The 22,943-nt window shown below is 48.5% G+C and overlaps 1 protein-coding gene across 6 annotated transcripts; it reads left to right on the top strand.

Moving 5' to 3' along the window:
* The first annotated feature begins 22 nt into the window (after nt 1–22).
* On the top strand, nt 23–22,900 carry C18H19orf47 (chromosome 18 C19orf47 homolog). 6 transcript variants are annotated; one of them, XM_058280260.2, is made up of 10 exons: nt 23–107; nt 4,771–4,822; nt 8,246–8,333; nt 8,433–8,547; nt 9,954–10,035; nt 13,181–13,321; nt 17,218–17,370; nt 18,483–18,553; nt 19,854–20,202; nt 20,875–22,900. In XM_058280260.2, exons 2-10 carry the CDS (start codon nt 4,804–4,806, stop codon nt 20,970–20,972), a joined length of 1,116 nt encoding a protein of 371 aa, XP_058136243.1. In that variant the 5' UTR covers nt 23–107; nt 4,771–4,803; the 3' UTR covers nt 20,973–22,900. The 6 variants fall into 6 exon arrangements, with proteins under 6 accessions (XP_058136243.1, XP_071065367.1, XP_058136245.1 ...); XM_071209266.1 differs by having other exon boundaries at nt 13,184–13,321; nt 17,221–17,370; nt 20,875–21,150; XM_058280262.2 differs by lacking the exon at nt 20,875–22,900 and having other exon boundaries at nt 13,184–13,321; nt 17,221–17,370; nt 19,854–20,461.
* Nucleotides 22,901–22,943: the final 43 nt, after the last annotated feature.

Here is a 22,943-nt window from a genome sequence, read left to right as displayed (position 1 = left end):
ACTTCCGGGGCGGGCTGCCGGCGCCGCGGGAGGAGGGTCTGACAGTTGGCGCCGCCGGGCGGGAGGGCGGGCTGGCTGCGCAAGTGGGCGCGGGCCCGGTGGGCCAGGTGAGGCGCGGGCCGGGGGCGGTGGTGTTGGCCGGATGCGGTGGGGATGGGCGGCATCCGGAGCTCCGGAGAGCGGGCCACGGCAAGCGACTCCTTTCTCTGAGCCTCAGTTTCCTATGTAGAATGGGGGTCAGCATCCAACTCCAGCATCCCCTTCACGGGTTGGAGTCGGAGCCCGGAGCTCAGCAGCTGGCACATAGTGGTTACTTGGTTACTATTACTGTTAGTATTAATGATATTGTTTGCACTTGGCGAGGACGGTGTGGGTGTGGGAGCGTGAAAGATTGTTGGGCTTGGAGGCCGGTGGACTTAGGTTCAAGTCAGTCCCAGCTTCCGCTGTGCGGCAATGAGCTGTGTGTTCATCTCCCAGAACCTCCGTTTCCTCATCTGTAGAATGAAGGCTAATAGTCCCAAGTACCGTAGGGTCATTGTAAGGATTCTGATGAAATATGCATGTAAAGCTCTTACCTCAGGGCCTGCCACAGTTAGCAACAACAACAAAATAATAATGATTCAGAGAATCACTGGTGTAGCTGGAACACCGAAAAAAGTAGAGGCAGGCAGCTCAGATCCAGCTATAGGAAAAACTTGGAATGTGGAGTAAGGCAGTTTAGATCCTTCCACCACTACAAGAGTTTTACCATTTCTTGTAGTATTAGATTTTTCTTTAAAAAAACTGATGCATTTTTCTCCAGTCAATTAATTTGAGAAGGAAAATCTGTGCTGCTATCCTAAATGGAAAACTAGCATTACTTGGTCATGAGAAGAAGGAAACCTTAACCTGAAATACAATGGAAACAAACCAGTTGATTAAGTTATAGACAGAAACTGAAAGAGCTTTGCAAAGGGAATAGCATGTACTAAGTGATTCCATGTTGTCAAATCCCATGGACCATGTCATATTATCTTATACTCAGTTCTCAGTTCACACTCTGCACACGACTCACATTAGACTGGTGACTGTCTCCTGAGTCTGCTTCCTATTTCCCTAGCTCCCTAAAGATTTATTTAACACATACTTGCATAGCAAGTACCACCTGCTAAACATTATTCTAAGGGCTTTGCGTTTATTAACTCATTTAATCCCTCTAGTAACTTTAAGAATAGGTACTTCTATCATTCTGATTTTACAGTTGAGGGGAGTGAGGTCCAGAAAGGTGAAGCCACTTGTCCAGAGTCACATTAGGAAGTAGCAAAATTAGAATTTGGAGCCACACCATCTAAGAGCTTCTTAGCACAGGGCTTCTGGTTAGTGGTCATGACTTTATTTGGGGGAGCTGTCATTTTTTTTGTTATTATTGTGATAATTTTCATTATTCAGAAAATTAGCGCTGGAGATGGGTTTTTAAGATGATGGAGAGAGGAAATTGCACCCAGCAGGGAATTCTGCAGCAATAGGGAGAGAATACCAGTACTTATAGAATTCTGGTAAGCGCTGAGATTTTGCAAAGACAGACCACAGTGCCTGACTTGTAAGTTCTCCATCAGCATTAACCACAATTATTGGACTGCCTTGGGTTCAAGGCCTGGTCCTGCAGTTACTTGCTGTGTTACCTTGGATCTGCCATTCTCATCTATAACAGGGGGATCATTTTTACCTTTTTCCCAGAGTGGTCCTGAGAAGCCACTGAGATGTGGACATATTCATTGCCTGGCAACTAGGAAACATTCAACAGGAGCTACTGCATGGGTATCAGGGTCAGGGAGAACTCGTTTTTGACTCCCAATAAAGCCACTTGCTAGATGTGTGTGGCCTTCTGCAAATGATTTTACCTCTTCAAGTCTTGGTTTTCTCATGGGTTAAAATGGGGCTAATAATAGTCTTCACTCACAAGGATGTTGTGAGGTGTCTGCGTGATGCTTTACTCTCTTCGTGGTGCATAGTTGGTATCTGGTATGTGAAAAGTTGTTGCTGTCTGACTTACTGAGATCTTTCCCTGCCCTGCTCTTTGTGCCTGTTGAATTGTCCTCATCCAGCAATAAAATCCAGAAGGTTGAAAATGGACCTAAGGAAGCCAAGTACAGAGTAGAGTCTTGTTTATGGTCATGTTCAGCAATAAGAGGTGCAGCAGAAGCCAGAGAAGGGTATGATACACTTTAACCAGGGGTAAAGGAGAGAATCTCATAGGGGGGACTTGGGAAAGTTTCACAAAGCAGGTGGCCGCTTAGTAGGGTGAAGAGCTTGCCAGGAGGACAGGAGTGGCTTGGCATTCTAGGCACAGGGGATGCCCTTTGTAAAAGCCCAGGAGCCAGGCCAAGCATCTGGGTGTTCAAAGGTAGGCTGGGGTGGGGGGCAGAGGGTAAGTACTCCTTTAAGGTAAGTAATGATTGTACAACCCCTCTTTTCAGATGAGAACACTGAGGCCTGACGGTGAAATAACATGCTAAGGCTGCACAGCTAGTAAATGGTACAGGCAGATTTGAACCCTGCAGTCTGGTTCCAGAGTCCTTACTCTTAACTGCATTAATACTATCAACATAGGTGTGTGTGTATTTGGTGGGGGGTTAGTTCTCGAGGGGAAGATTGTGATGGTAAACAAATCCTCGGGCAGAGGGTCTTCTGCGGCCTGTAGAGGAGGAAGGAGGGAGAAGGATCAGAATCAGAGATGGGGTGGGTAGAAGGGAGTAGAGTGAAGGGAGAGGGCAGAAGAGAGATGGAGAGGAGGGCTCGGTAGGAAGGAAGTTTGGGGCAGGGCAGTGTGGGAATAGTGGTCCTGGAGTTGAATAGCATTGAATCATCACCATCGTGAGAGAAAGTGATGTCCTTTAGTTCCCTTTCAACACTTCAGAGAAAATAACCGCTGGTGCTAATATGTCTATAACACCTTAATAGCATCTTCTAACCCCACCTAAATGAAAACTAGTTTTCCCTTTCTTCTGTGAGGCCCTTCACAATCTGCTCCCCACCCCCACCCCTACCTTGTGCCCTGCCACTCCTTGCTAACTCCACTGCAGCAGCGCAGGCCTCCTTGCTCTTCCTCAAACATGCTCGGCATTGGACTTGCCGTTCCTTCTTCTGGAACACCCTTCTTCCATAAGACCACATGGTCCCCTCCTGTCTCCTTCAGGTCTTTAAACGTCATGTGAGAAAGGTCTTCCCTGGTCATACTATTTAAAATGCTCAGGCCCTCTCAATCCATGTACCCTACTTGCCACTAAAGGCCTTCTAACATCACTTACATTTATCTTGTTTAATTTGTCTCCTCCTCCCCTGTCTCCAACTAGATGCTAAGCTCCCTGCAGTAGTCTCAGCTCCTGGAATAGTGCCTGACACCTAGTAGGTTCTCAGTAAATTTTTTTGTTCTTTTTTTTTGGATGGAGGGTACCAGGGATTGAACCTGGGACCTTGTATATGTGAAGCAGGTGCTCAGCTACTGAGCTACAGCTGCTCCCCTGGTTTTGTTCTTTATGGTAACGGCCTTATAGAGAGAGAATTCACAAAACTTGTAGTTCCCATTTAAAGGGTACCATCACAGTTGATCTTAGAACATTTTTCATCACTCCCAAAAGAAACCCAGGACCCCTTAATCATCACCTCCAGTCCCTCCATCTCCCCCAGCCCTGGTAACCACTAATCTACTGTCTCTATAGATTTGTCTGTTCTGGACATTCATACAAATGGAATCATACTATATGTGGTCCTTTGTAACTTTTTTTTAATAAAGATTTATTTATTTTTATTTATTTCTCTCCCCTTCCCCCCCCACCCCAGTTGTCTCTTCTCTGTGTCTATTTGCTGTGAGTTCTTCTTTGTCCGTTTCTGTTGTTGTCAGTGGCATGGGAATCTGTTTCTTTTTGTTGCATCATCTTGTTGTGTCAACTCTCTGTGTGTGCGGTGCCATTCCTGGGCGGGCTGCACTTTGTTTTGTGCTGGGCGGCTTTCCTTACGGGGCGTACTTCTTGCACGTGGGGTTCCCCTACGCGGGGGCACCCGTGTGGCACCCCTGTGTGGCACAGCACTCCTTTGCACGCATCAGCACTGCGCATGGGCCAGCTTCACATGGGTCAGGGAGGCCCGGGGTTTAAACTGCGGACCTCCCATGTGGTAGATGGACGAGGTGACCACTGGGCCAAGTCCACTTCCCCTTTGTAACTTTTTTAACTTATAATGTTTGTGAGGGTCACCCGTGATGTTGCAGGTATTAGCTTTTCATTTCTTTTTATTGTTAATATTTCATCGTAGGGTATACCACCTTTTATTTATCCATTGATCAGTTGGTGGAAGTTTGGGTTGTTTCCACTTTTGGGGTATTACACATAATGCTGCTATGAATTATGTACAACTGTTTTTTCCTTTCATATTGTGCTAAAATATCAGTGAACAGTTTTTAAATGGATGAATGAATAGTTGTTTATGGTCAAAGCCTTGGGAAGGGGGCTTCTTTTTTCTGGCCCTTTCCCCTTCCAGCCTGGCCTTTGGGCTGTTTGACTATGGATCTGCGGCCATGTGCTGTTCCTGGGCTTTGGCCCAGGCAGAAGTGATAGTTGTGGTGGCAGCTCTGTCCCAGGCTGACTTCCTGCCAGCTGTTCCAGGCTATTCCTGGGCTGTGAGCCCCCAGCCCAGGAATGCCCCTCTGGCAGGTTGACAGACAGGCAGTGAGAGGGACGTACACTCACAGGCGGTGGCGACTCATGGGCCCTCTCCCCACATTCTCTCTTCCAGACTCCAAGGAGTGGCGTCAGGTCCAGGGCGACAATGGTCTCAGTGACTATGGGTGAGTCTGTGGCCTTCTTACGACTGGGGGGCCCACTGCCCTTTTTGAGGTACGGTCTTGGGAGGAGATGAGGGGGCAGGCGGGAGGGCCAGGTTACTGGCAGGAACAGCTGTGCGCTGAGGAACATGGGGGTGGGGCTGGCTGGCAAGGCCTGGCCGCCACCTCCCTCTCTCGGCCTCCTGACAGTCCAGCCGTGAGGAACCCGGGGACGAATTCTGTCCGTTGTCCCGCATGGCCTCTGTCTTCTCACCTGCAAAATGAAGATAATACTCCCTACATTGTAGGATGTCGAGAGGATTAATGAGATTATTGCTTGCCATATCTCGGCCTACTTCTCAGTACACGTTAACTGTTGTTATAGCAAGCCTACTCACCAGCTTCTCTTAAAGTTCTGTATTTGAGGATTGCCATGACATGAGATTAGTTGGTCGCTTTTTAAAATTTTGAGATTTCTGATACATTACAGAAAAGTCCAAAAAACATATTTGTGTGGTTTTAAGAGTAATTAAACATCCAAGTATATCCTTTACGATTCCGTTTATATAAAGTGCAGAAACAGGCGGAAGCGATCTGTGCTGGTAGAAGTTGGTGGTTGCCCCTGGCAGGGAGGAGTAGTGACTAGAAGGGCGTCCAAGGCCGGGCTTCCAGGGTGTTGGAAGTGTTTTATTTTTTGATCTGGTGTTTTTGGTTTATGAAAATCTTGAGACTTAGGCATACTTTGTGTATGTGTGTGTGTTATAATTCAGTTAAAATTTCTAGGTCAAGAAATAGAAGATTGTCAGTCCCCCCACCCCAGTCCTACTCTCTCCATCCTCCAGATAGGATAAACCACTCTCTTACCTTTTGTGATACTCTTTCCCTACTTTTCTTTAAACTTGTACCACCAATGGAGACATTCCCATTCTCTAGACTTTGGTTTTGAATGTATACAAATGAAATTATGCCATGTGCTCTTTTGTGCCTGGCCTTTTTTGCTCCACAGTGAGAGTTGCTGGGTGTAGCTAGAGCTCTTCCCTGTACACGGCTGTATGGTATTTCACAGCATGGGTGACCACCATCCCCTTATGTCTCCTGCTATTAGCGCATATTTAATTGTCTCGATCGTGTTGCTTTAATATTTTTGCATGTGTCTCCTGGTGTGTATTGCTAGCCAGGTTGCACCATATCTTGTTGATTCCAGGATACACCTTGTTGTACATTTTAACCTCTCTGTAATAGCTGATGTCTTAGATAGTTTAATTGGCAGCATTTTTTCTTTTCTTAGTAGTAAATAAAATGGTGGTATGTATTAGATCTGGGAATTTTGCAGGTCCTTGTACACTGGCTTCTGATCATCTTATGATTAAAATCACAGGCTTTGACTCAGGTGGAGAACTATCCCTAACCTCTAGTGTTTTTTTTTTTTTTTTTTTGGTGGGGGGTGGTAAATAACTTTTTGAGATATAATTCACACACTATACAATTCACCTATTTAAAGCGTATGATTCATTGCATTTTACTATATTCACAGAGTTGTGTAACTGTCACCACAATCAAGTTGAAAACATTTTCATCACCCCCCAGCCCCCCGCCTGCCAAAAAAACCCTTCCATATCCATTAGCAGCCATTTCTCTTTTCTCTTCCCTTTTCTCCCCTAGCACTTGGCAACCACTAAACTGTGTTCTGTCTCTACAGACTTACCTATTCTGGACATTTTGTTTAAATGGAATCATTATGTGATGCATTTTGATACTTAGATAAAAGTCCCTGTTTTTGATAATGGAACCCAGGACCCCATGGCCAGGCAGGTGGATAGGGCCTGTGCAAACTAGAAAAAGGTGCCCCTTCTGGGCTGGTGGAGGAAGTCTTGAGGGCAGGAGCTCCTCACTTGCCCCAGTCCCTGAGGGCTCAGGCCAGCCAGCACCTTGGAGATGGGTCTGTTGCCAGGTGGGCAAGGGTCTCCTTGGCAGAGTGCGGCCCACAGGTGGGGGCCCCAGATCAGGAATCAGTGACCTCTGCCAGGACCCTGGCCTGTCACCCACACAACGTCTGACCCAGAGCAAGTCTGTTTCCCTGCTCTGAGCCTCTGTTGCTTAATCAGCAAAATGAGTGTAATGATACCAAATTTCTCCTAATCTAAAATATCATGGATTGTTAGATGTACTGTTACATTATGTACCATAAGAAAGGAAGAAAAAAAATGTTGCCACTTAAACTGTGGCACATCATCAATTGTGAGGTAGATCCAAGTATCAGAAGTATTGAAATGTGAAAAAAAATTCTACTTGGAGTCAGTGAGCCCATGTAGCACCTGGCCTGCAGCAGCGGGTCAGTTTGAGGGTCACACCCAAGAGGCCAGGAAAGAAGTTTAGGAACAATCAGTCTTCATGAGCGGGTCTGCATGGTCCTGGCCTTGGCTTCATGCCTACTACTGTCAGTACTAGTACTAGTAAAGTAGTAGTACTAGTAGCAACAGTATTAATAGTAAGGCAGAAGTAGTGCTAAAAGTAGTATGAGTAGCAGCAGTAGCAGCAGTGTTAGTAGTAGTAGTAAGAGCTGACATGGTTTGAGGATATCCGCTGTGCCAGTGCCTTTTAAAGCCCTTTATGTGGCTTCCCCTTGAATCCGGGCACTGACCCAGTGATGCTGGTTGTTTTCACTAGGATGTCAGCCCCATGAGGGCAGGGACTGTGGTGCCCTGTGATATCCCCAGTGCCTATAACAGGACCTGGCCTGTGCCAGGTGCTCAGTAAATACTTGTTGAATGTATTATCCCTAATTTACAGATGAGGAAACTGAGGCACGAGGCAGTAAACAGCTTGCCCAGTGTCACTCCACCAGGAAAGGGCAGAGCTGGCATTGGAACCCATGCTCCAAAGCCTCTGCTTGGAGTCTCACGCCCCTCCTTGAGGCAGCGCTGCCCCTTTGGCCAGAAGGGGGTTTACTGAGCCTTGGGGGTTGGCCTTTGTGCCCCCTCTTTTCATCCCCCTGTGGATCCTGTAGTCCTCTGGGCCTGAGCGATCTGAGGGGGACCAGGACAGAGACTAGAGGCCTGGCTCTTCCCAGTCCCTGGGCAAGCAGGGGTAAATCATGGTGGGGGCTGCAGGGCAGGGCAGAGCTACAGCTAGCTGGGGAGTAGCTGGGTAAGCTTGGGAGCACCTCCTCTAGTTAGCAGTGTCGTTTGGGTCCAGTTACCCAACCTCTCCCTGCCTCGGTTTCCTTATTGGGAAGGAAAGGAGGAGGGGAGCCAGAGTGGAGTTAATACTGCTTAACTCATCTGGCTGTTAGGAGGGCTTAATTCCATTGTGTGTGCGAAGCACTTAGCGCAGAGCCTGGCATCCAAGAAGCATTTAATTTGTGGGAGCTTCTGCTGTTGTGGTTTTGCTGCTGCTGTTCTCCAAAGAGAGAACAATGTGAATAATGAGCCCTGTCCGACCCTCCAGCCACTTCCGAATGGATCCAGTTCTTTAAGGAAGCCGGCATTCCGCCGGGGCCTGCTGTCAATTATGCTGTGATGTTTGTGGATAACAGGTGAGGCTGCTGAGGGAAGGGGGGTGGTGAGAGGCCGGGTGGTGAGAGGCCGGGCACTGCCCGCCCATCCGGGGCCTCACTGCTGGTCTCTCCCTACAGGATCCAGAAGAGCATGCTGCTGGATCTCAACAAGGAAATCATGAATGAGCTGGGCGTGACCGTGGTGGGCGACATCATCGCCATCCTCAAGCATGCCAAGGTGGTGCACCGCCAGGTAGGTGCTGTGCCCGGGGCGAGAGTGGCAGGGCCAGCAGCAGACTTGGCAGCCAAGGCAGGCAGACCTGGGCTCTGGGGCTGGGTTCACCACTGCTGTTGGGCAAGTTGCCTGACCTCTCTGAACCTTACTTTGTCCATCTTTAAAAGGAAGGGGACTTATGAGTATTAAATGGGGGTATTAAAGCCCTAGCCTTAGTAAAAACTGTTGGTACTTATTATTACTAGTTCTCATCTTCCTTATGATAATTATCTACACTGAGACCCTTCTCTGTCCCCAGGACAGGAGCTCCCTATGTGAGACCCCAGTGATGACTTGGCCAACCACATGGCCTTTCCAGTCCTGGCCCCACACTGGCAGTGACCATAGACTAGTGAGTGCCTTCCAGCGTCCCTCTGACATGGGCTTTCTCACGCCCCTGCCTCAGGGTGGCAGTGGCAGTGGTGGTGACCATCCATCAGATGGTAGACATGGTGCCAAGTGCCAGGCCCGGAGTGAAGTACTTATTCCATTCTAATGGCTAATACCTGCTGAGTGCTTACGGTGCTCTGCCAGGCCCTGTCACCATCCTTTACACACCTCACCTTGTTTCACCCTCGCCCACTTGACTGAGAGAGAAGCTTCCTCCAGATGTGCACGCACAGGCACTGCACTGTATGGATGGTAGCTGCCATTGCTCTTGTCATCTTGGCTGTCTTCCTCCGTTGTAGGGACTTCATTTGACCCTAGGACAGGATGCCACCGTGAGGACCTTCTTAGACCAGGGACATTATCTCACTTTTCACAGAGAAGGTCACTCAGCACATTTTTTTTTTCTTTGGACATTTTATATCTTGGAATCATATTTAGATTTACAGAAAAATTCCAAAAACAGTACAGAGAATTTCTGTATCTTCTTCACCCAGCTTTTCCTAATGTGAACATCTTACAACACCATGGTACATTTGTTAAAAATAAGAAATTAACATTTGTATGGTACTGTTATTAGCTAAACTACAGGCTTTATTTGGATTTTAGTAGTGTTTCCACTGATGTCTTTTTTAGCTCTAGGATTCTACAATGCGTTTGTCATGTCTCCTTAGTCTTTCTTTTTTAAGGAGGTACTGGGGATTGAACCCAGGACCTCATACATGGGAAGCAGGTGCTCAACCACTGAGTTACATCTGCTCCCCTCCTCAGTCTCTTTTGATCTGTAACAGTCCTGGTCAGGTATCTTGTGGAATGTCCCTCAGCTTGGATTTGCCTGATGCTTTCTCACGATTAGGACTGAAATGTCTCAAAACCTCTAGTAGCTTATGTGCTGATTCTGCCCCAAGCTCCCCACCAGTGATGCTCAGATCTCTGGGTCTCCAATTCCCCACCTCATGCCCTTGTACCCTGGTAATCCAGGTACCTATTTTTCACAGGACATGTGCAAAGCTGCCACTGAGTCGGTGCCCTGCAACCCCAGCCCCCTCCCAGTCGAGATTCGCCGAGGCACCTCCAGCGGTGAGTCTCACCCGTTCAGGCCTAATCTTACATTCTGGCAGGGAAGGGGACACACCTGCTTGTCCCTGCCTTCCTGCAATTTGCAGAGGTGGAAGCAAAGCCATCTAAGGCCCTCTTCTCTTAGGGAGAAAAGGAGCTGGGTAGTGAGTGGTTGTATTAGTCAGCCAAAGGGGTGCTGATGCAAAGAATAAGAAATCTGTTGGCTTTCCGAAAGGGTATTTATTTGGGGTAAAACCTTATAATTACAGTGCCCTAAAGAGTCCAACTCAAGGTGGCTTTCTCACCAAAGTCATTTGCCACATGTTGAAGCAAGATGGCAGGCGATCTCTATCTGGGCTCTTGGACCTTCTCCTCTTAAGGCTTCTTGGGCTCAGCCTCCAGCCTCTTCCAGTCTCAGCTGTAGGCTGGCATAGGGTTTGTCTCTCAGGGCTTCCTCTATCAGTCTGGCATAGGACTGCTCATCTGCTTATCTGTGAACTATGAGGCGAATGGCTCGACTCTCCCTGGCTTCAGCAGTTTCAGCCTTCTCTCCTCTGATATCTACGGAGTTCTCTCTTTTTCTGTGTCTTCTACTGTGTGTGTCCATTTATATCAGCCCACCAAGGAGGTGGGAACTCAACCCTCAGCCACACCCTACTAATGTGGTTGAATCAAAAGCCCTAAATTGATTTAATCAAGTAAACTTAAAACCTTGAATTTAATACAGCCAAAGGGTATCACAACCAGAGGAACAGACCAGTTTACAAACATAATCTCTCTTTTTGGGTTTCATAAATAATCTCAAACTGTCACAGTGGCTATATATATTCATACTTTTTATTTTCTAGCATTATGATACTTAAAAAAAAAAATAACTTGAAAAATTTAACATACATATCAGTTTTAGCTCTTAACAAGCCATCCCCAAACTGTGGCTTAAAACACAGATGTTTATTTCTTATGTTTTATGCGTCTGCTGGTCAGTTCTGCTCTCTCTGGTCAACAGGCAGCTCTGCTGAGGCTGGGTGATCCTGGATGGCCTCAGTCACACATCTGGTGGTTAACTTGATGTGATCTGGGGCAACCGGGGTGACTTGGCCACGTGGCTGCCATTATCCAGCAGGCTAGCCCAGGCTTGTCCATCCTGTTGTGGAAGCCGGGTTCCCCAAAGCAGCATTCCAGGGCAGGTACCAATGCACAAGGTGCCTATTAAGCCTCTGCTTGCAGAATATTTACTGGTGTTCCATTGGCTAAGGCAAGTCATGTGGCTAAGCCCAGAGTCACTGTGGGCAAGGCTGCCTGAGGGTGTGGGTGCAGGGAGGCTGAGCAAATTGGGGTTCATTTCTGCAGCAGTCTCCCCCAGCATATCTACAGAAAAGTGTTCAGATCATAGCAGCGTAGCTGAATGACCTTTCACAAATGGAACACCCACATAACCAGCATCCATATCCAGACACAGAAGCATGACCTGCCTCCCAGAAGCCCCCCTCATACCCCCCTGTCACTGCCCCCTCTAAAGGGTATGTACTGTCCTGATTTTAACAGCTTAGATTCGTTTTACCAGTCCTTCAACTTGATATAAATGCAATTGAATTATATGCACTTTTCATAACTTTATGAATATCTTTAATACTTTAAAATGAATTTTAAAAATTAAAATAAATTAACTAATGTAGAAAGTAAGCAATTGAGAAGAGAAGGGGAAACAGGCACAGAAGGAAAGAGGTGGAGAAGAGGGCTCTAAAAGCAAGGTGCCTCATACAGTCACTGAATACACTTCCTAATATCGAATGTGTGTGTCTGTGTGGAAGGAGAAAAACCAGCAAAATACAACAATTTTTATGGTTGAACAGTTCTTTGTATCATGACATCTTGACTGGAACTCAAGTTCAATAGGGCAAGACAGAGTTGATTGTTTTTCCTCCTCCCAAACCCTGTGTGCCTTTTACGATGATAAAGCATCACATCCCTGATCTCTTTCAAGCGGGACATTTTCCTGTGTGTTTAGAACAGGAGGTGGGGCCCTCTACCTGCCTGCCCTTAATAGCACTGGCCAGGTAGAGAGTGTTGTGAATAGAGGCCCTTGCAGTCCAAATTCTACACAGCCAGGCAGCTAGAAAGCCATCTCTGTCCGGCTTAAGAAATGGGTGAAGAAATTTCTTGGGAAATTGTTGCAGGGTATGTACCAAATCATTAACAGGGGAGTGAGCAGGGGTGAAAGCAAACCATTTACTCCTGGGGGAGGGGGATGTTTGGTTGGGAAGGGCCATTCCCAGGACTTCTAGGGGAGTGCTCTAATTCCTGACTGGGGAGTAGCTACCTGGGGGTTCATTCTACTACTGTGTGTTAAACTGTATGGGTAACTTAAGGATATTTTTTGTATGCTATAGTGATTATTTTTGCAGAAACCCAGCACTATGTAATTATAATAGTGTACTGAAGATCATTATAGGGGATTTGAGGGGCCTTTGAAAGGAAGCACATTGCAGGAAAAGGGAAGGCATTTTTGGAGAATAGATGGGACAGAATACCAAACCTGAAAGCTAATGGAGGAAGGGACTTGCTGGGACTGACCAGTGAGTGATGGTAGCACGAAGATCCCCTCTTCCCTTTCCTGCAGGGGTTCCCTAAGATCTTTTGAAACCCACACCCTAAAGCTAGTAGTGACTGCACCTGAAACAGGACGGTCTCCTTCCTCCCCCGGGGCTGGCCTCCAGTCTGCCGGCTACAGCTCCCACTGAATGAAGAGACAGAGCAAGCCAGGTGGCATCTCAGGGAACTGCATTCCAGGCAGAGAGAACTACAAGGGCCTGAGAAGGCAGATGCTCATGGGTGAGGAAGCTCGGGGTGGGGTCAGGGTGGCTGAGGCTGAAGCTGGAGGGGAGGGGGTTTTGAGATGTCAGGCCTGTGAAGGGCTCAGAAGATGATGGCTGATGTATGATGGGAGCCATTCTGGTCTAGGGCCTTGGGAAAGGCTCCCAGGGCAGTGCTGGGTGGGATAGCTCTGGAGAGACACAGCCCACCCTGACACCTTCAGGTGTCTTCATCTTGAGGACAGTTCAGCCACAGGATGGTGCCAGCCGCCTCTTCCCCATTCAGCGCCAAGCTGCCCTCCCATTCTGGCCCTAAGACTGCTGCCTGACTGGCTTCTCCCCTTTCCTCCCAGCAGCCGCCTCCCGAATGATCGCCAACAGCCTGAATCGTGACTCCCCACCCAGCACGCCCCCTAGGCGGCCAGACACCAGCACCTCCAAGATTTCAGTCACCGTGTCCAACAAGATGGCAGCAAAGAGTGCCAAGGCTGCTGGTGAGGCTCTTGGGCAGGTGGGGGGAGGAGCTGGAGGGGGATGTGGGTTGGCACAAGGTGTCTGGGGGTCATACTCCCAGTGATACAAGGTGCTTTGAAGGCCAAGGTGTACAGGGCACTTGGACTTGAATCACCTCTGTGAATTAGGTCTATGAATTGCACCCCTCTGGGGCTCTCTTTCCACGTCTTATACTGGGGGCTAGTGATGCTCTCCCTCAGAGGGTGGTTAGAAGCACTGGACATGGCATATTTAAACACATGCGGATTGCAGTTCTTTTCTTTTTTTTAATAAAGTTGAATAAACTTAATTTTTTTAGTACAGTTTTAGATTTACTGACTAATTGAACAGATAGCCCACAGATTCTAACACAAAGGCCATGTATCCATGTTCCCCCTAGTAACATCTTGCATTAGCGTGGTACATTTGTTATAACTTACTAATAAGTAATGTAGTAAAAATACATTATTATTTACTGAAGACCTTAGTTTATATTAAGGTTCCCTCTTTGTGTTATATAGTTTGATGGTTTTAGACAAATGCTTAATGACATGGTTTAATTTTCCAGCTGCTAAAACAAATACCACACAGTGGGTTGGCTTCACAACAGGAATTTATTGTCTCATGGTTTCAGAGGCTTCCTCCCGGGGTCAGTATCTTCTTTCTGGCCAGCAGCAATCTTTGGGTTCCTTGGCTTTTCCATCACATGCCAGTGTATGTGATGGCAACATCTTCTTTCTCTTCCAGGTACTGTTGGCTTCCAGTTTCAGGCAGCTTTCCATGGCTTCTCTTTCTGTCTGAATTTCATTCTGTTTAGAAAGGTCTCCAGTAACCTGGGTTAAAGTCTGACTTGATTCTGATGCCACACCTTACCTGAAGTACCAGCTTTAAGAGATCCTGTTTACAATGGATCTACTCCCACAGGACCAGGGGTTGGACGTGAACCTGCCTCTTGGGGGGGGACATGATTCAATCCCCAATAACATGTATCCATATCCACCATTACAGTTTTATACATAATAGTTTCCCAACCCCCAAAGCCCCTATACTTTACCTATTCATACGTTCCCTCCAAAACCCTGGCAACTACAGATCTTTTTCTTTAAATATAATTTTAATTAGTTAATCAATTGATTAATTAAGACATTTTATTCTTAAATACTTTTAAATGTACAGGACAATTACAAAAATAACACAAACCCCATGCAGAGAACTCCAACATAGCACTATGCCCCTGATACCCAGATCCACCAATTTTAACATTTTGCCACAATTGTCATATCATTCTTTATATATCCGTCAATCTTTCAGTCTATTTATCTGTTTTTCCATCTGTCTATTGATATTTCAATCCATTTTCTGAATACTTGAGTTTAGGTTGTATACATCATGCTCCTTGAACACATAAAACTGCTGTTTGTATTTCCTAAGAACAAGAATATTCACTTATGTAACCACCTTAAGTGCAGTTATTGAATTCATGCAATTTAACAGTGATATGAAGCTTACAATCTATCTTACATTTTTTTCATATGTCCCAGTAATGTCTTTTTGAGCCTTTTTTCTTTCCTCGTTAGATCCCATCCAGGCCAATGCATTGCATTTAAGTGCCATTGTCTCTTTAGTTGCTCTTTCTTTTTTTTTTTTTTAAATTGTGGAAACATGTATACAGTATAATGTTCCTATCTCAACCACTCCCAAGCATATCATTCAGTGGGATTAATCACATCCACAATACTGCAGTACCCTTACCACCTTTTATTAGTAACACTTTCCCGTCTCCCTAAACAGAAACCCTATGTCCATTATACTTTAGCTCCCCATTCCCCCTGATCCCCTCCATGGCAACAGGTACTCTAATTTCTGTCTATGTGAGCTTGCATATTCTCTAGTATTTTCTCTGTAGTTACCATGGAGCTTAAATTTAACATCCCAAATCTTTAACAATCTAGTTTGTTTTGATACCAACTCAACTTCAAAAGTATGCTTATGGTTTGCTCCCAGGTTTCAGCACCAAACCCCCCCTCCCCCAAAAAACAAATGACAAACAAAAGTATATGTGCACTATGTTTGTACACCCCACTATCTCCATACCTTTATGTAGTTCTTGTCAAAAATTGCATGTTCATACATTATGAGTCCAAAAACACTGATTTATCATTATATTTGATGAATTTGCCTTTTAGATCCTGTAGGAAGTAAAAAGTGGAGTTACAAACTGAAAATACAATAGTACTGATATTTATATTTACCCATGTCATTACCATCATCCCAGGTGTTTATTTCTTCATGTGGCTTCCGTCTATTATCTTTACCTTCAAAACCTGTAGAACTCTCTTTAGCATCTCTTGTAGCGCCAGACTAGGGGTGACAAACTCCCTTAGCTTTTGTTTATTTGGGAATGTCTTAATTTCTCCCTTATTTTTGAAAGTTTTGCTGGATATAGGATTTGTGGTTGGCAATTTTTTTTTGCTTTCAGCTCTTTAAATATGTCATCCCACTACCTTCCTGGTTTCCAATAAGAAATCGGCACTTAATCTCATTGAGGCTCTCTTATACACGATATATTGCTTCTCTCGTGTGCTTTCCGAATTCTCTCTTTATCTTTGGCATTCAGCAATCTGATTATAATATGCCTACACCTTGGGTCTATTTGGGTTTGTCCTGTTCACTCAGTGTCTTTGGGTTTGTGGAGTTTACTGAGTGTCTTGAGTGGGTTCAGCCATTTTTAGCAGATTGCCCTGCATCAGTGCCTGACTCTGTGCTTGATGCTTGGGGTCAAAGGTGAAGAAGCCACTGCCTCCTCTCATCAGCCAGAGGAATCCTTCCAAACCAAACCTTAAATCTAACCATATCACACCCCCTTGTATATAGCTCGCCAAGACTTTCCTCTGCTCCAGTTATAAAGTCCAAGCTCTCCTGAACAGGCTTACAGGGCCCTGCATTGTCTGGACTCATCTCTTGTGTCCCTTCCCATGGCCAGCTGGCTCAGCTCCCCTCTGGGCTTCTTCCCATTGTGGGACCTTTACCCTGCAGTTCCTTCTACCTGGAGCCCAACGCATCCTCAGACCTCTCTGGGGTTGACTTCCGTTCATCTTCCAGGTTTCAGCTTGAAAACTGAGACTGGAACTCCAGCCTCTGGGCTCCCCTGGCTCTCCTCTTATTCACCATGCTCTTGTGCCTTTGCATCCATCCTCACAACAGTATTGTGCTGATCATAAAGCCCATGTGGAAACTGAGATTCAGAACTTCCTGGCCCCTGACCTGTCCACCTCCATCTTGCAGTCTCCCTTTTGGCTTGTGTGTTTGGAAGTGCCTTTTGAATTTCATTCCCTTCTGGTCTTTTGAATTTTGTGCCCTAAGCAAGAGAATTAAAATTATTCTATAAAGTATTGAAAAGATAGTGAGCCCAGGAGAGACTGACTCTCTTACCCCTCAATATATTTGAGAAACTTTTTTAATTGAGAGAGAATGTATTTTTGCACAAAGCCCAAATTGTAAGCATTATAGCTCAATTTTTTGCAAAGTCAACACACCTATGGAACCTCTACTTAGCTGGAGCTCTAGAACCTTTCCACCACTCACCCTTTGAGGGGATTCTGGCTAGTCTGTGGGGATGAGCCTTCTTGGGGCAGGGAGAGACCAATAGATAGCCTGAGAAGCCTGCCACAGCCTAGGGAGCCTGAGCGCCTTCTGCATGCCCATTTCCCCCAGACCTCTGAGTTTTTCAGTGGTTCGGAGTCAGTGGTGATGGACTAGTCAGGAAGATAAGGGATTCCAGGCAAGTGAAAGCATGTAGATAAAGGGCACCATGTACCCTTTGCCTGGCATCCAACCCTCACCCCAGGAGAACATTCCATTCCTGAGGGTGCTGACCCACCCTGCCCTCCTCCCTCAGCAGCCCTGGCCCGCCGTGAGGAGGAGAGCCTGACTGTTCCCACCAAGCGGCGCCGGGTCACTGCTGAGATGGAAGGAAAGTACATCATCAACATGCCCAAAGGCACCACACCCCGGACCCGCAAGATCCTGGAGCAGCAGCAAGCAGCGAAAGGTACTGGCCTATTGGGGGCGCCCTTCGGTACAGGGACCGCTTTGCCCTTCTGCCGCCACACGCGGGGTAGTCACATCCTCCGGGCGTTGGCCAGGAAGCAGGCTCTAATGGGACCTGGGGGACCTTGGGCCAGGGGCACAGTGGGGGTGGTTGTGGGAGAGGGGGCCACATCACCTTGGCCTTCTCGTCTGCAGTTAGTGTAGCTGAGCTCCTTGGCACCTCAGTTGGAGCCTCTTCCCCGAGGGTCAAGGGCAAGATTCAACAACACCCCGCTGGTAAAGGGAGTGGCCCCTGCCCGGCCGAGGGCAGGCAACCCCAGGGTGGGAAGTGTCAGTATGAGGCAGAGGGGTCTGACTGAGATTCAGTCAACGATGGGGTTTTTAACTGATGGTATATAGGTGACCTTCCTTCTGGTAGGATCATTTTAGAACATTGTGTATGTTCTAGTGGAAAAACCCTCAGGTGAGGTAGGAACGTCTACGGTCCAAACAAAGTCCCTTCACTCCCACCTTCCAAGCCTGTTGTTAATCTTCCCAGAGCAGCATCTGTGAACTTTTACATGTATGTCCATATATACAGATATAAGTGTTTCTTATTTTTAAGCACAAATGGCATCATCCTAGACATACTGTTCATAGCTTTTTGTATTTACCTAGTATGTCTTGAGATCTTTTCACACTAGTGCCTATAGAAATTCTTTACTTTTTTAACAGTCACTTAATATTTCCATTATATTTATATACCATAATTGTTAAACACCCTCCTATTGATGAATATTTAGATTACTGGAGAAAGAAATCCTACCATTTGTCAGGTTCTCTCAGAGGTCCATTACTCAAAAAAGATTGAAAAGAACAAGTAGAAATTAAGAACTCTCCCCCTCCCTCCACACACACTTATACTGGGGTGCTGAGGATTTGTATCAGGTTTAGTTGACATTCCCGGATTTGAGATTAGTCTTCTAGAGCATGTGGGTTGAGGTTATGGTCAGCCAACGGTGTGGACCCACAGCCTAAGTCGGCACGCGCTGCCCCTCCTTGTCTCCACTCAGCTGAGCCGGAGCCCACGGGCCGCCCAGCAGGGGCTGGCTGACCGCCTCACTTCCCTCCCAGGTCTCCACAGGACGTCTGTGTTTGACCGCCTCGGCGCCGAGACCAAGGCAGACACGACGACAGGGAGTAAAGTGAGTTGGAAATGGAGAAGGGACTCAGGGCTCTAAGATTCTTGCCCTCCACGGGTGTCATTCCTGATCCTTCCCTCTCCTTCAGGCAGCCTGCGTTCACCCTTCCCTCCCCTGGGGCCATGTCACCCATCTTTCCAGCATTGGCTCCCACCTTCGCACTTCCCCATCTGCCTTCTGCCCTGATTTCCTGATTTTCTGGATGTCCTCTGGACCTCTTACATCCTCCTTGCCCCAAACCCATTTCCCTTCTGGCCCCCAGGGATGCCCACCAGCCCCATTCCAGCCAGGCGCTGAGCCTGAGGTCTCCCTTTGTCTCCACTGCCTCTGCTGCCACTTTATTTCCAGCCCACTCCTTTTGGGCCTGGGTATGCCCAGAGCCTCCTAACTGGGCTGCCCAGCTGCTGCGCCCTCTCCAGACCGCAGCGGAGTGTACCGCCACAGGACAGAACTCCTTGCCCTCCCTTCTCAAAACTCCTCAGGGACTTTCCCTGTGCCCAGAATAAAGTCCATTCTTCTTGCCTTCGCACAGCGTGTGGTTAGGGGCACACACCCAGAGCCAGCTGGCTGGGGGGCATCGGTTCTGCCATGCCTACTGCGTGACCTTGGCTGTGTCACTTAAACTGTCTGCACCTCAGTTCCCTCTTCAGTACAGGACCCACCACCTAGGGTGGTTGTGAGGACTGAAGGAGATGAGAGCTGCGTGGGGCTGGGGTGTCTGGGGCACGGTAGGCACCTTTTAGATGCCACCTAATAGTAATGATTGCTGAGCTCCCCGCTGTGCTTCCTGCCCCTCAGTCCCTTGCCTACCAGCGTTCAGCTACTCTAGCCCTTGCTCATTTCCTAGAATCTTAACATGATGAATGGTTTGAAGACCCAGCCGTGTAAAGAGCTTGGCACATCGAGTGCTCAATAAATAAGATTAGTATTCCTGCCTCAGGGTCTTAGCACCTGTTCTCTTCTCTTCTAACTTTATCCTCGAGGGCCTGGCTGAGAGGTTGGTGCCTCAGAGAAAGCTTTGCTTCCCAGAACTCCGAGCGGAGATGAGGCTTTCCCACCTTTGACTCTCCAGCATTCTGTATTCCTTCCGAGAACCCAACACTGTGTAATTATAGAAGTATTTGTGTGACTTCAGAGACAGTTCTGTCTCGACGCTGGATAAGGAACGCCATGAGGAGAGGCCCTGGGGCTGTCTCAGTCACTGCTCTATCCCCAGCCATGGGGCCAGGTATGGGGGAGGCAGCTCCCTCAAATGCGTGTTGAGTGACTAACTACTCACCTGTCCCATCTCTGACCCTCTCAGCCCACAGGAGTCTTCAGCCGCCTAGGGGCCACCCCAGAGATTGATGAGGATCTGGCGTTCGACAGCGACAATGACAGCAGCAGCTCCGTCCTCCAGTATGCTGGGGTCCTGAAGAAGCTGGGCCGGGCCCCAGCCAAGGCCAGTCCCCAGCCAGCACTGACTGTCAAAGCCAAGGCCACGAGCTCCGCAACCATGGCTGCTACCCCAACACTGCGGCGCCTGGCGCTTTCCCCACGCCCCGGGCTTGAGAGGAAGCCAGAGTCCTTGTCCAAAGTCAGCATCATCCAGAGACTGGGCAAGACTGCCCTTGTGCCCGAGGCCCAGGACAGCCAGGTCACGAGCACCAAGAGTAAGTCCTCGGCGGAGGTCAAGGTCACCATTAAGAGGACCCTGGTAGGGCCCCGGGGGAGCAGCTCCAGCGAGGGCCTTGGTGCCCAGATGGACCATGCAGGCACTGTGAGCGTGTTCAAAAGACTGGGCCGCAGGACCTTCTAGCCCTCGTGTGGGTGGGGCTTGGGTTGGCCCCGGCCCCTCTCCAGGCTCCTGGCTCTGTCAGAGTCCTCCTCCAGGGTTCGCTCACACGTCCCTGCCAGCTTCTAGACGGCACTGCTGGTCTCCCTCAGGCATTCAAGCGGGGCTGAGCATCCGGAGAATTCACTCCTTTTCTCTTAGCCTGGGATGGTCACTGTGGCCTGGCCTAGCCCGCGTCGGGACTTCCCTTCTCTCCTGTCCTCCATTCTCTCCTCTCTAGCTGTGGCCCTGGCAGGACCCACTTTTCCACCTCTCCCAGGTGCCAGGTGCCTCTCCACCCCTTTCCTCCCTCTCAGCAGCGTCTGCTGCCTCAAACCCCAACCCCTCAGCCCAACCCCACAGAGGGGGCAAGGCCCAACAGGGCCCCCTGGGCCCCCTGCCCTGTTGTGTTTCTCCCCCCATCTGCACCTCCCACTGCTGCTTAACTTCATCTGTCTCTCCCTCTCTTCACTCTGTTCATTTCTCTTCTGTTTTCTGTCCCTGTGGCAAGGCCTGACTGTCTGCTGCGTCCTGCCCGGCCCGCCAGCACCTCCGGCCTCCCAGCGGCCACCTCGTCGTCGGTGGCGTCGAGCCTGTAGAGACTTTTAGCTGTCCTCCACTCCCAGGCTGAAGGGACCTCCCCAAATGCTGGGCTGCAGCCAGGGCACCTCAGTTCCCCTGCCCTGGGCACCTTTTTCTTGGAAAGCTGTGGGGGTGGCCGGCAGGGGTCATTGGGAAGGGAGGCCAAAACAGCAACAGCTGTTTTAATATATTTTTGTGACTTTCAGACTGTTTCTCTCCCCTCCTTAGGGGTGAGTTGTAAGAATGTTTTTCACACAGAACACAGTGTGGGAGGGAGGTGCTGGTGAAGGGGTGAACTCTGACTCTGAAGGTCAAGGCCCCTGCACACACACGGGCCATGCCCTTGCTGCAGCATCCCCAACTGGAACATGCTCTCCAGGAAGAGTCCTGCCTCTTCTCCCCAGATTTCACCTGCTTCTGCCTCTTGGCAGCTTTCCAAATCATGAGTTCCATTGGTGAGGCAGTGGGTTTCCGTTTGTTGTTCACTCACCCATGGCTTCGTGGCCCCTGCTCTTGGGCCATGCCTGTTCATGTGCTGGGATGCAACAGTGACCAAGGCAGACAAGGGCCCTGCCCTCCTGGCTGACGTCTCAGGTGGGAAAGGGATCAGTGCTGTCCAGAGACTCCGGCTGCTGTGGAAGAATGAACTGTTGGGACGGCCGGGGTGGAAGCAGGGGGACTGAGGTGCAAGCCACCGCCATAGTCCAGGCCAGAAACAAGCGCAGGGGGCCAAAGGGAGGTGATGGTGGCGGGGAGGAGGGAAGCAGAGCGGGACGGGGCAGTGGATGGGAGTTGGGGTGAGGGAAAGATGGGAGTGAAGGGTCATGTCTAACTTTGAGACCTGAGCATCTTGCAGGATAGTGCTGTTTGCTCAGGTGGGGAGACTGGAGGGAAGGGGCAGGTTAGGAGATAAGGGAGTTTGTCTTTGACTAGTGCTCCAGCGGGGGGCACTGTGTTCAAAGCTGTGGACCTGGTGATAGCAGCTGGAAAGGGGGCATAGAGAGAGGAGAGGACTTGGCAGGGAGTTTGGGGCCCTTGCCCCGTTTAGAGAACAAGGATCTGATAGAGATGGCCACGGTGGGCCAGGGAGACAGACTGAGAGAGCAGGTCAGGAAGAGATGCAATGTTTTCTTGGAAGCCTAGTGTGTGTCAGGCGGTGTCCCAGGCACCAGGCATGGGGTGTGAGGGGTTGCTGCTGGACTTCAGTATGAGGGACAGTGTTTAGAGAGCAGCAATAGGCCTTCACTCTGTGAGGCCCCTCATGAGCCTCAGGATGGCAAATGGCGGAGAAAACGAAGACTCAAGAGGCTGCCCCTTTATGTCGGTGCCACAAGGAGGAACTGGCATGTGCATCTTTCCTGCTGAGCAATCATCCTCCCCCTTTTGTTCTGGTCATTTCCTCTGGTTCCACCCCACTGGTAATTTTAGCAGCTGCTGGCTTTAATTGGAAGAGTTCCAGGTATTAAATTTAAGAGCAGATTGCTAATTTCTTGATGGGTAATAGGAATTATGATGATAGAGAAACCTATCTATCACACCTACCACATGAGGTTTACCTGTACCAAGTAAGTTCTATCGTTATTGCTCTTTACAGAGGCACAAGATGGGGCATTTAGCGGCTGCTGAAGGCCTCACACAGCTGGTAGGTGGCAGGACGGGGTTCGGCCTCTGGGAACTGATTCGTATCTCACCCCTCACTCCCTGCCCTTTGCTGCCTTGATTGCTGGTCTGAAACGGGGCCCTCTTAGAAAGAGTGGGGGTCCCAGGGCAGTGGTGGTTTACTCTCTAGAGCAGGGGTTCTTAACCAGGGGCCCACAGAAAGATTTCAGGGGGTCCATGAGCTTGAACTGAAAAAAAATCAACTTCTTATCTTCATTTTCTCTGACCTCTGAAACCTAGCATTTCCTTCACTTATGAATGTATGTAATAAATAAATTACAATAATATTCATTTCACCTGACTGGCAAAGCAGTCCATGGAACAAAAAAGGTTAAGAAC

This window comes from Dasypus novemcinctus, chromosome 18 (genome assembly GCF_030445035.2).
Source record: "Dasypus novemcinctus isolate mDasNov1 chromosome 18, mDasNov1.1.hap2, whole genome shotgun sequence".
Classification (NCBI taxonomy): domain Eukaryota; kingdom Metazoa; phylum Chordata; class Mammalia; order Cingulata; family Dasypodidae; genus Dasypus; species Dasypus novemcinctus.
Note: the sequence above shows the minus strand (reverse complement) of the source record. Positions and strands in the feature narration are given on the sequence as shown.

Coding starts and splice junctions, on each gene's coding strand:
- C18H19orf47 (XM_058280257.2), top strand. Junction 8,334..8,432: donor GTGATGTTTGTGGATAACAG/GTGAGGCTGCTG, acceptor CTCTCCCTACAG/GATCCAGAAGAGCATGCTGC. Junction 17,371..18,482: donor GCAGCAGCAAGCAGCGAAAG/GTACTGGCCTAT, acceptor CTTCCCTCCCAG/GTCTCCACAGGACGTCTGTG.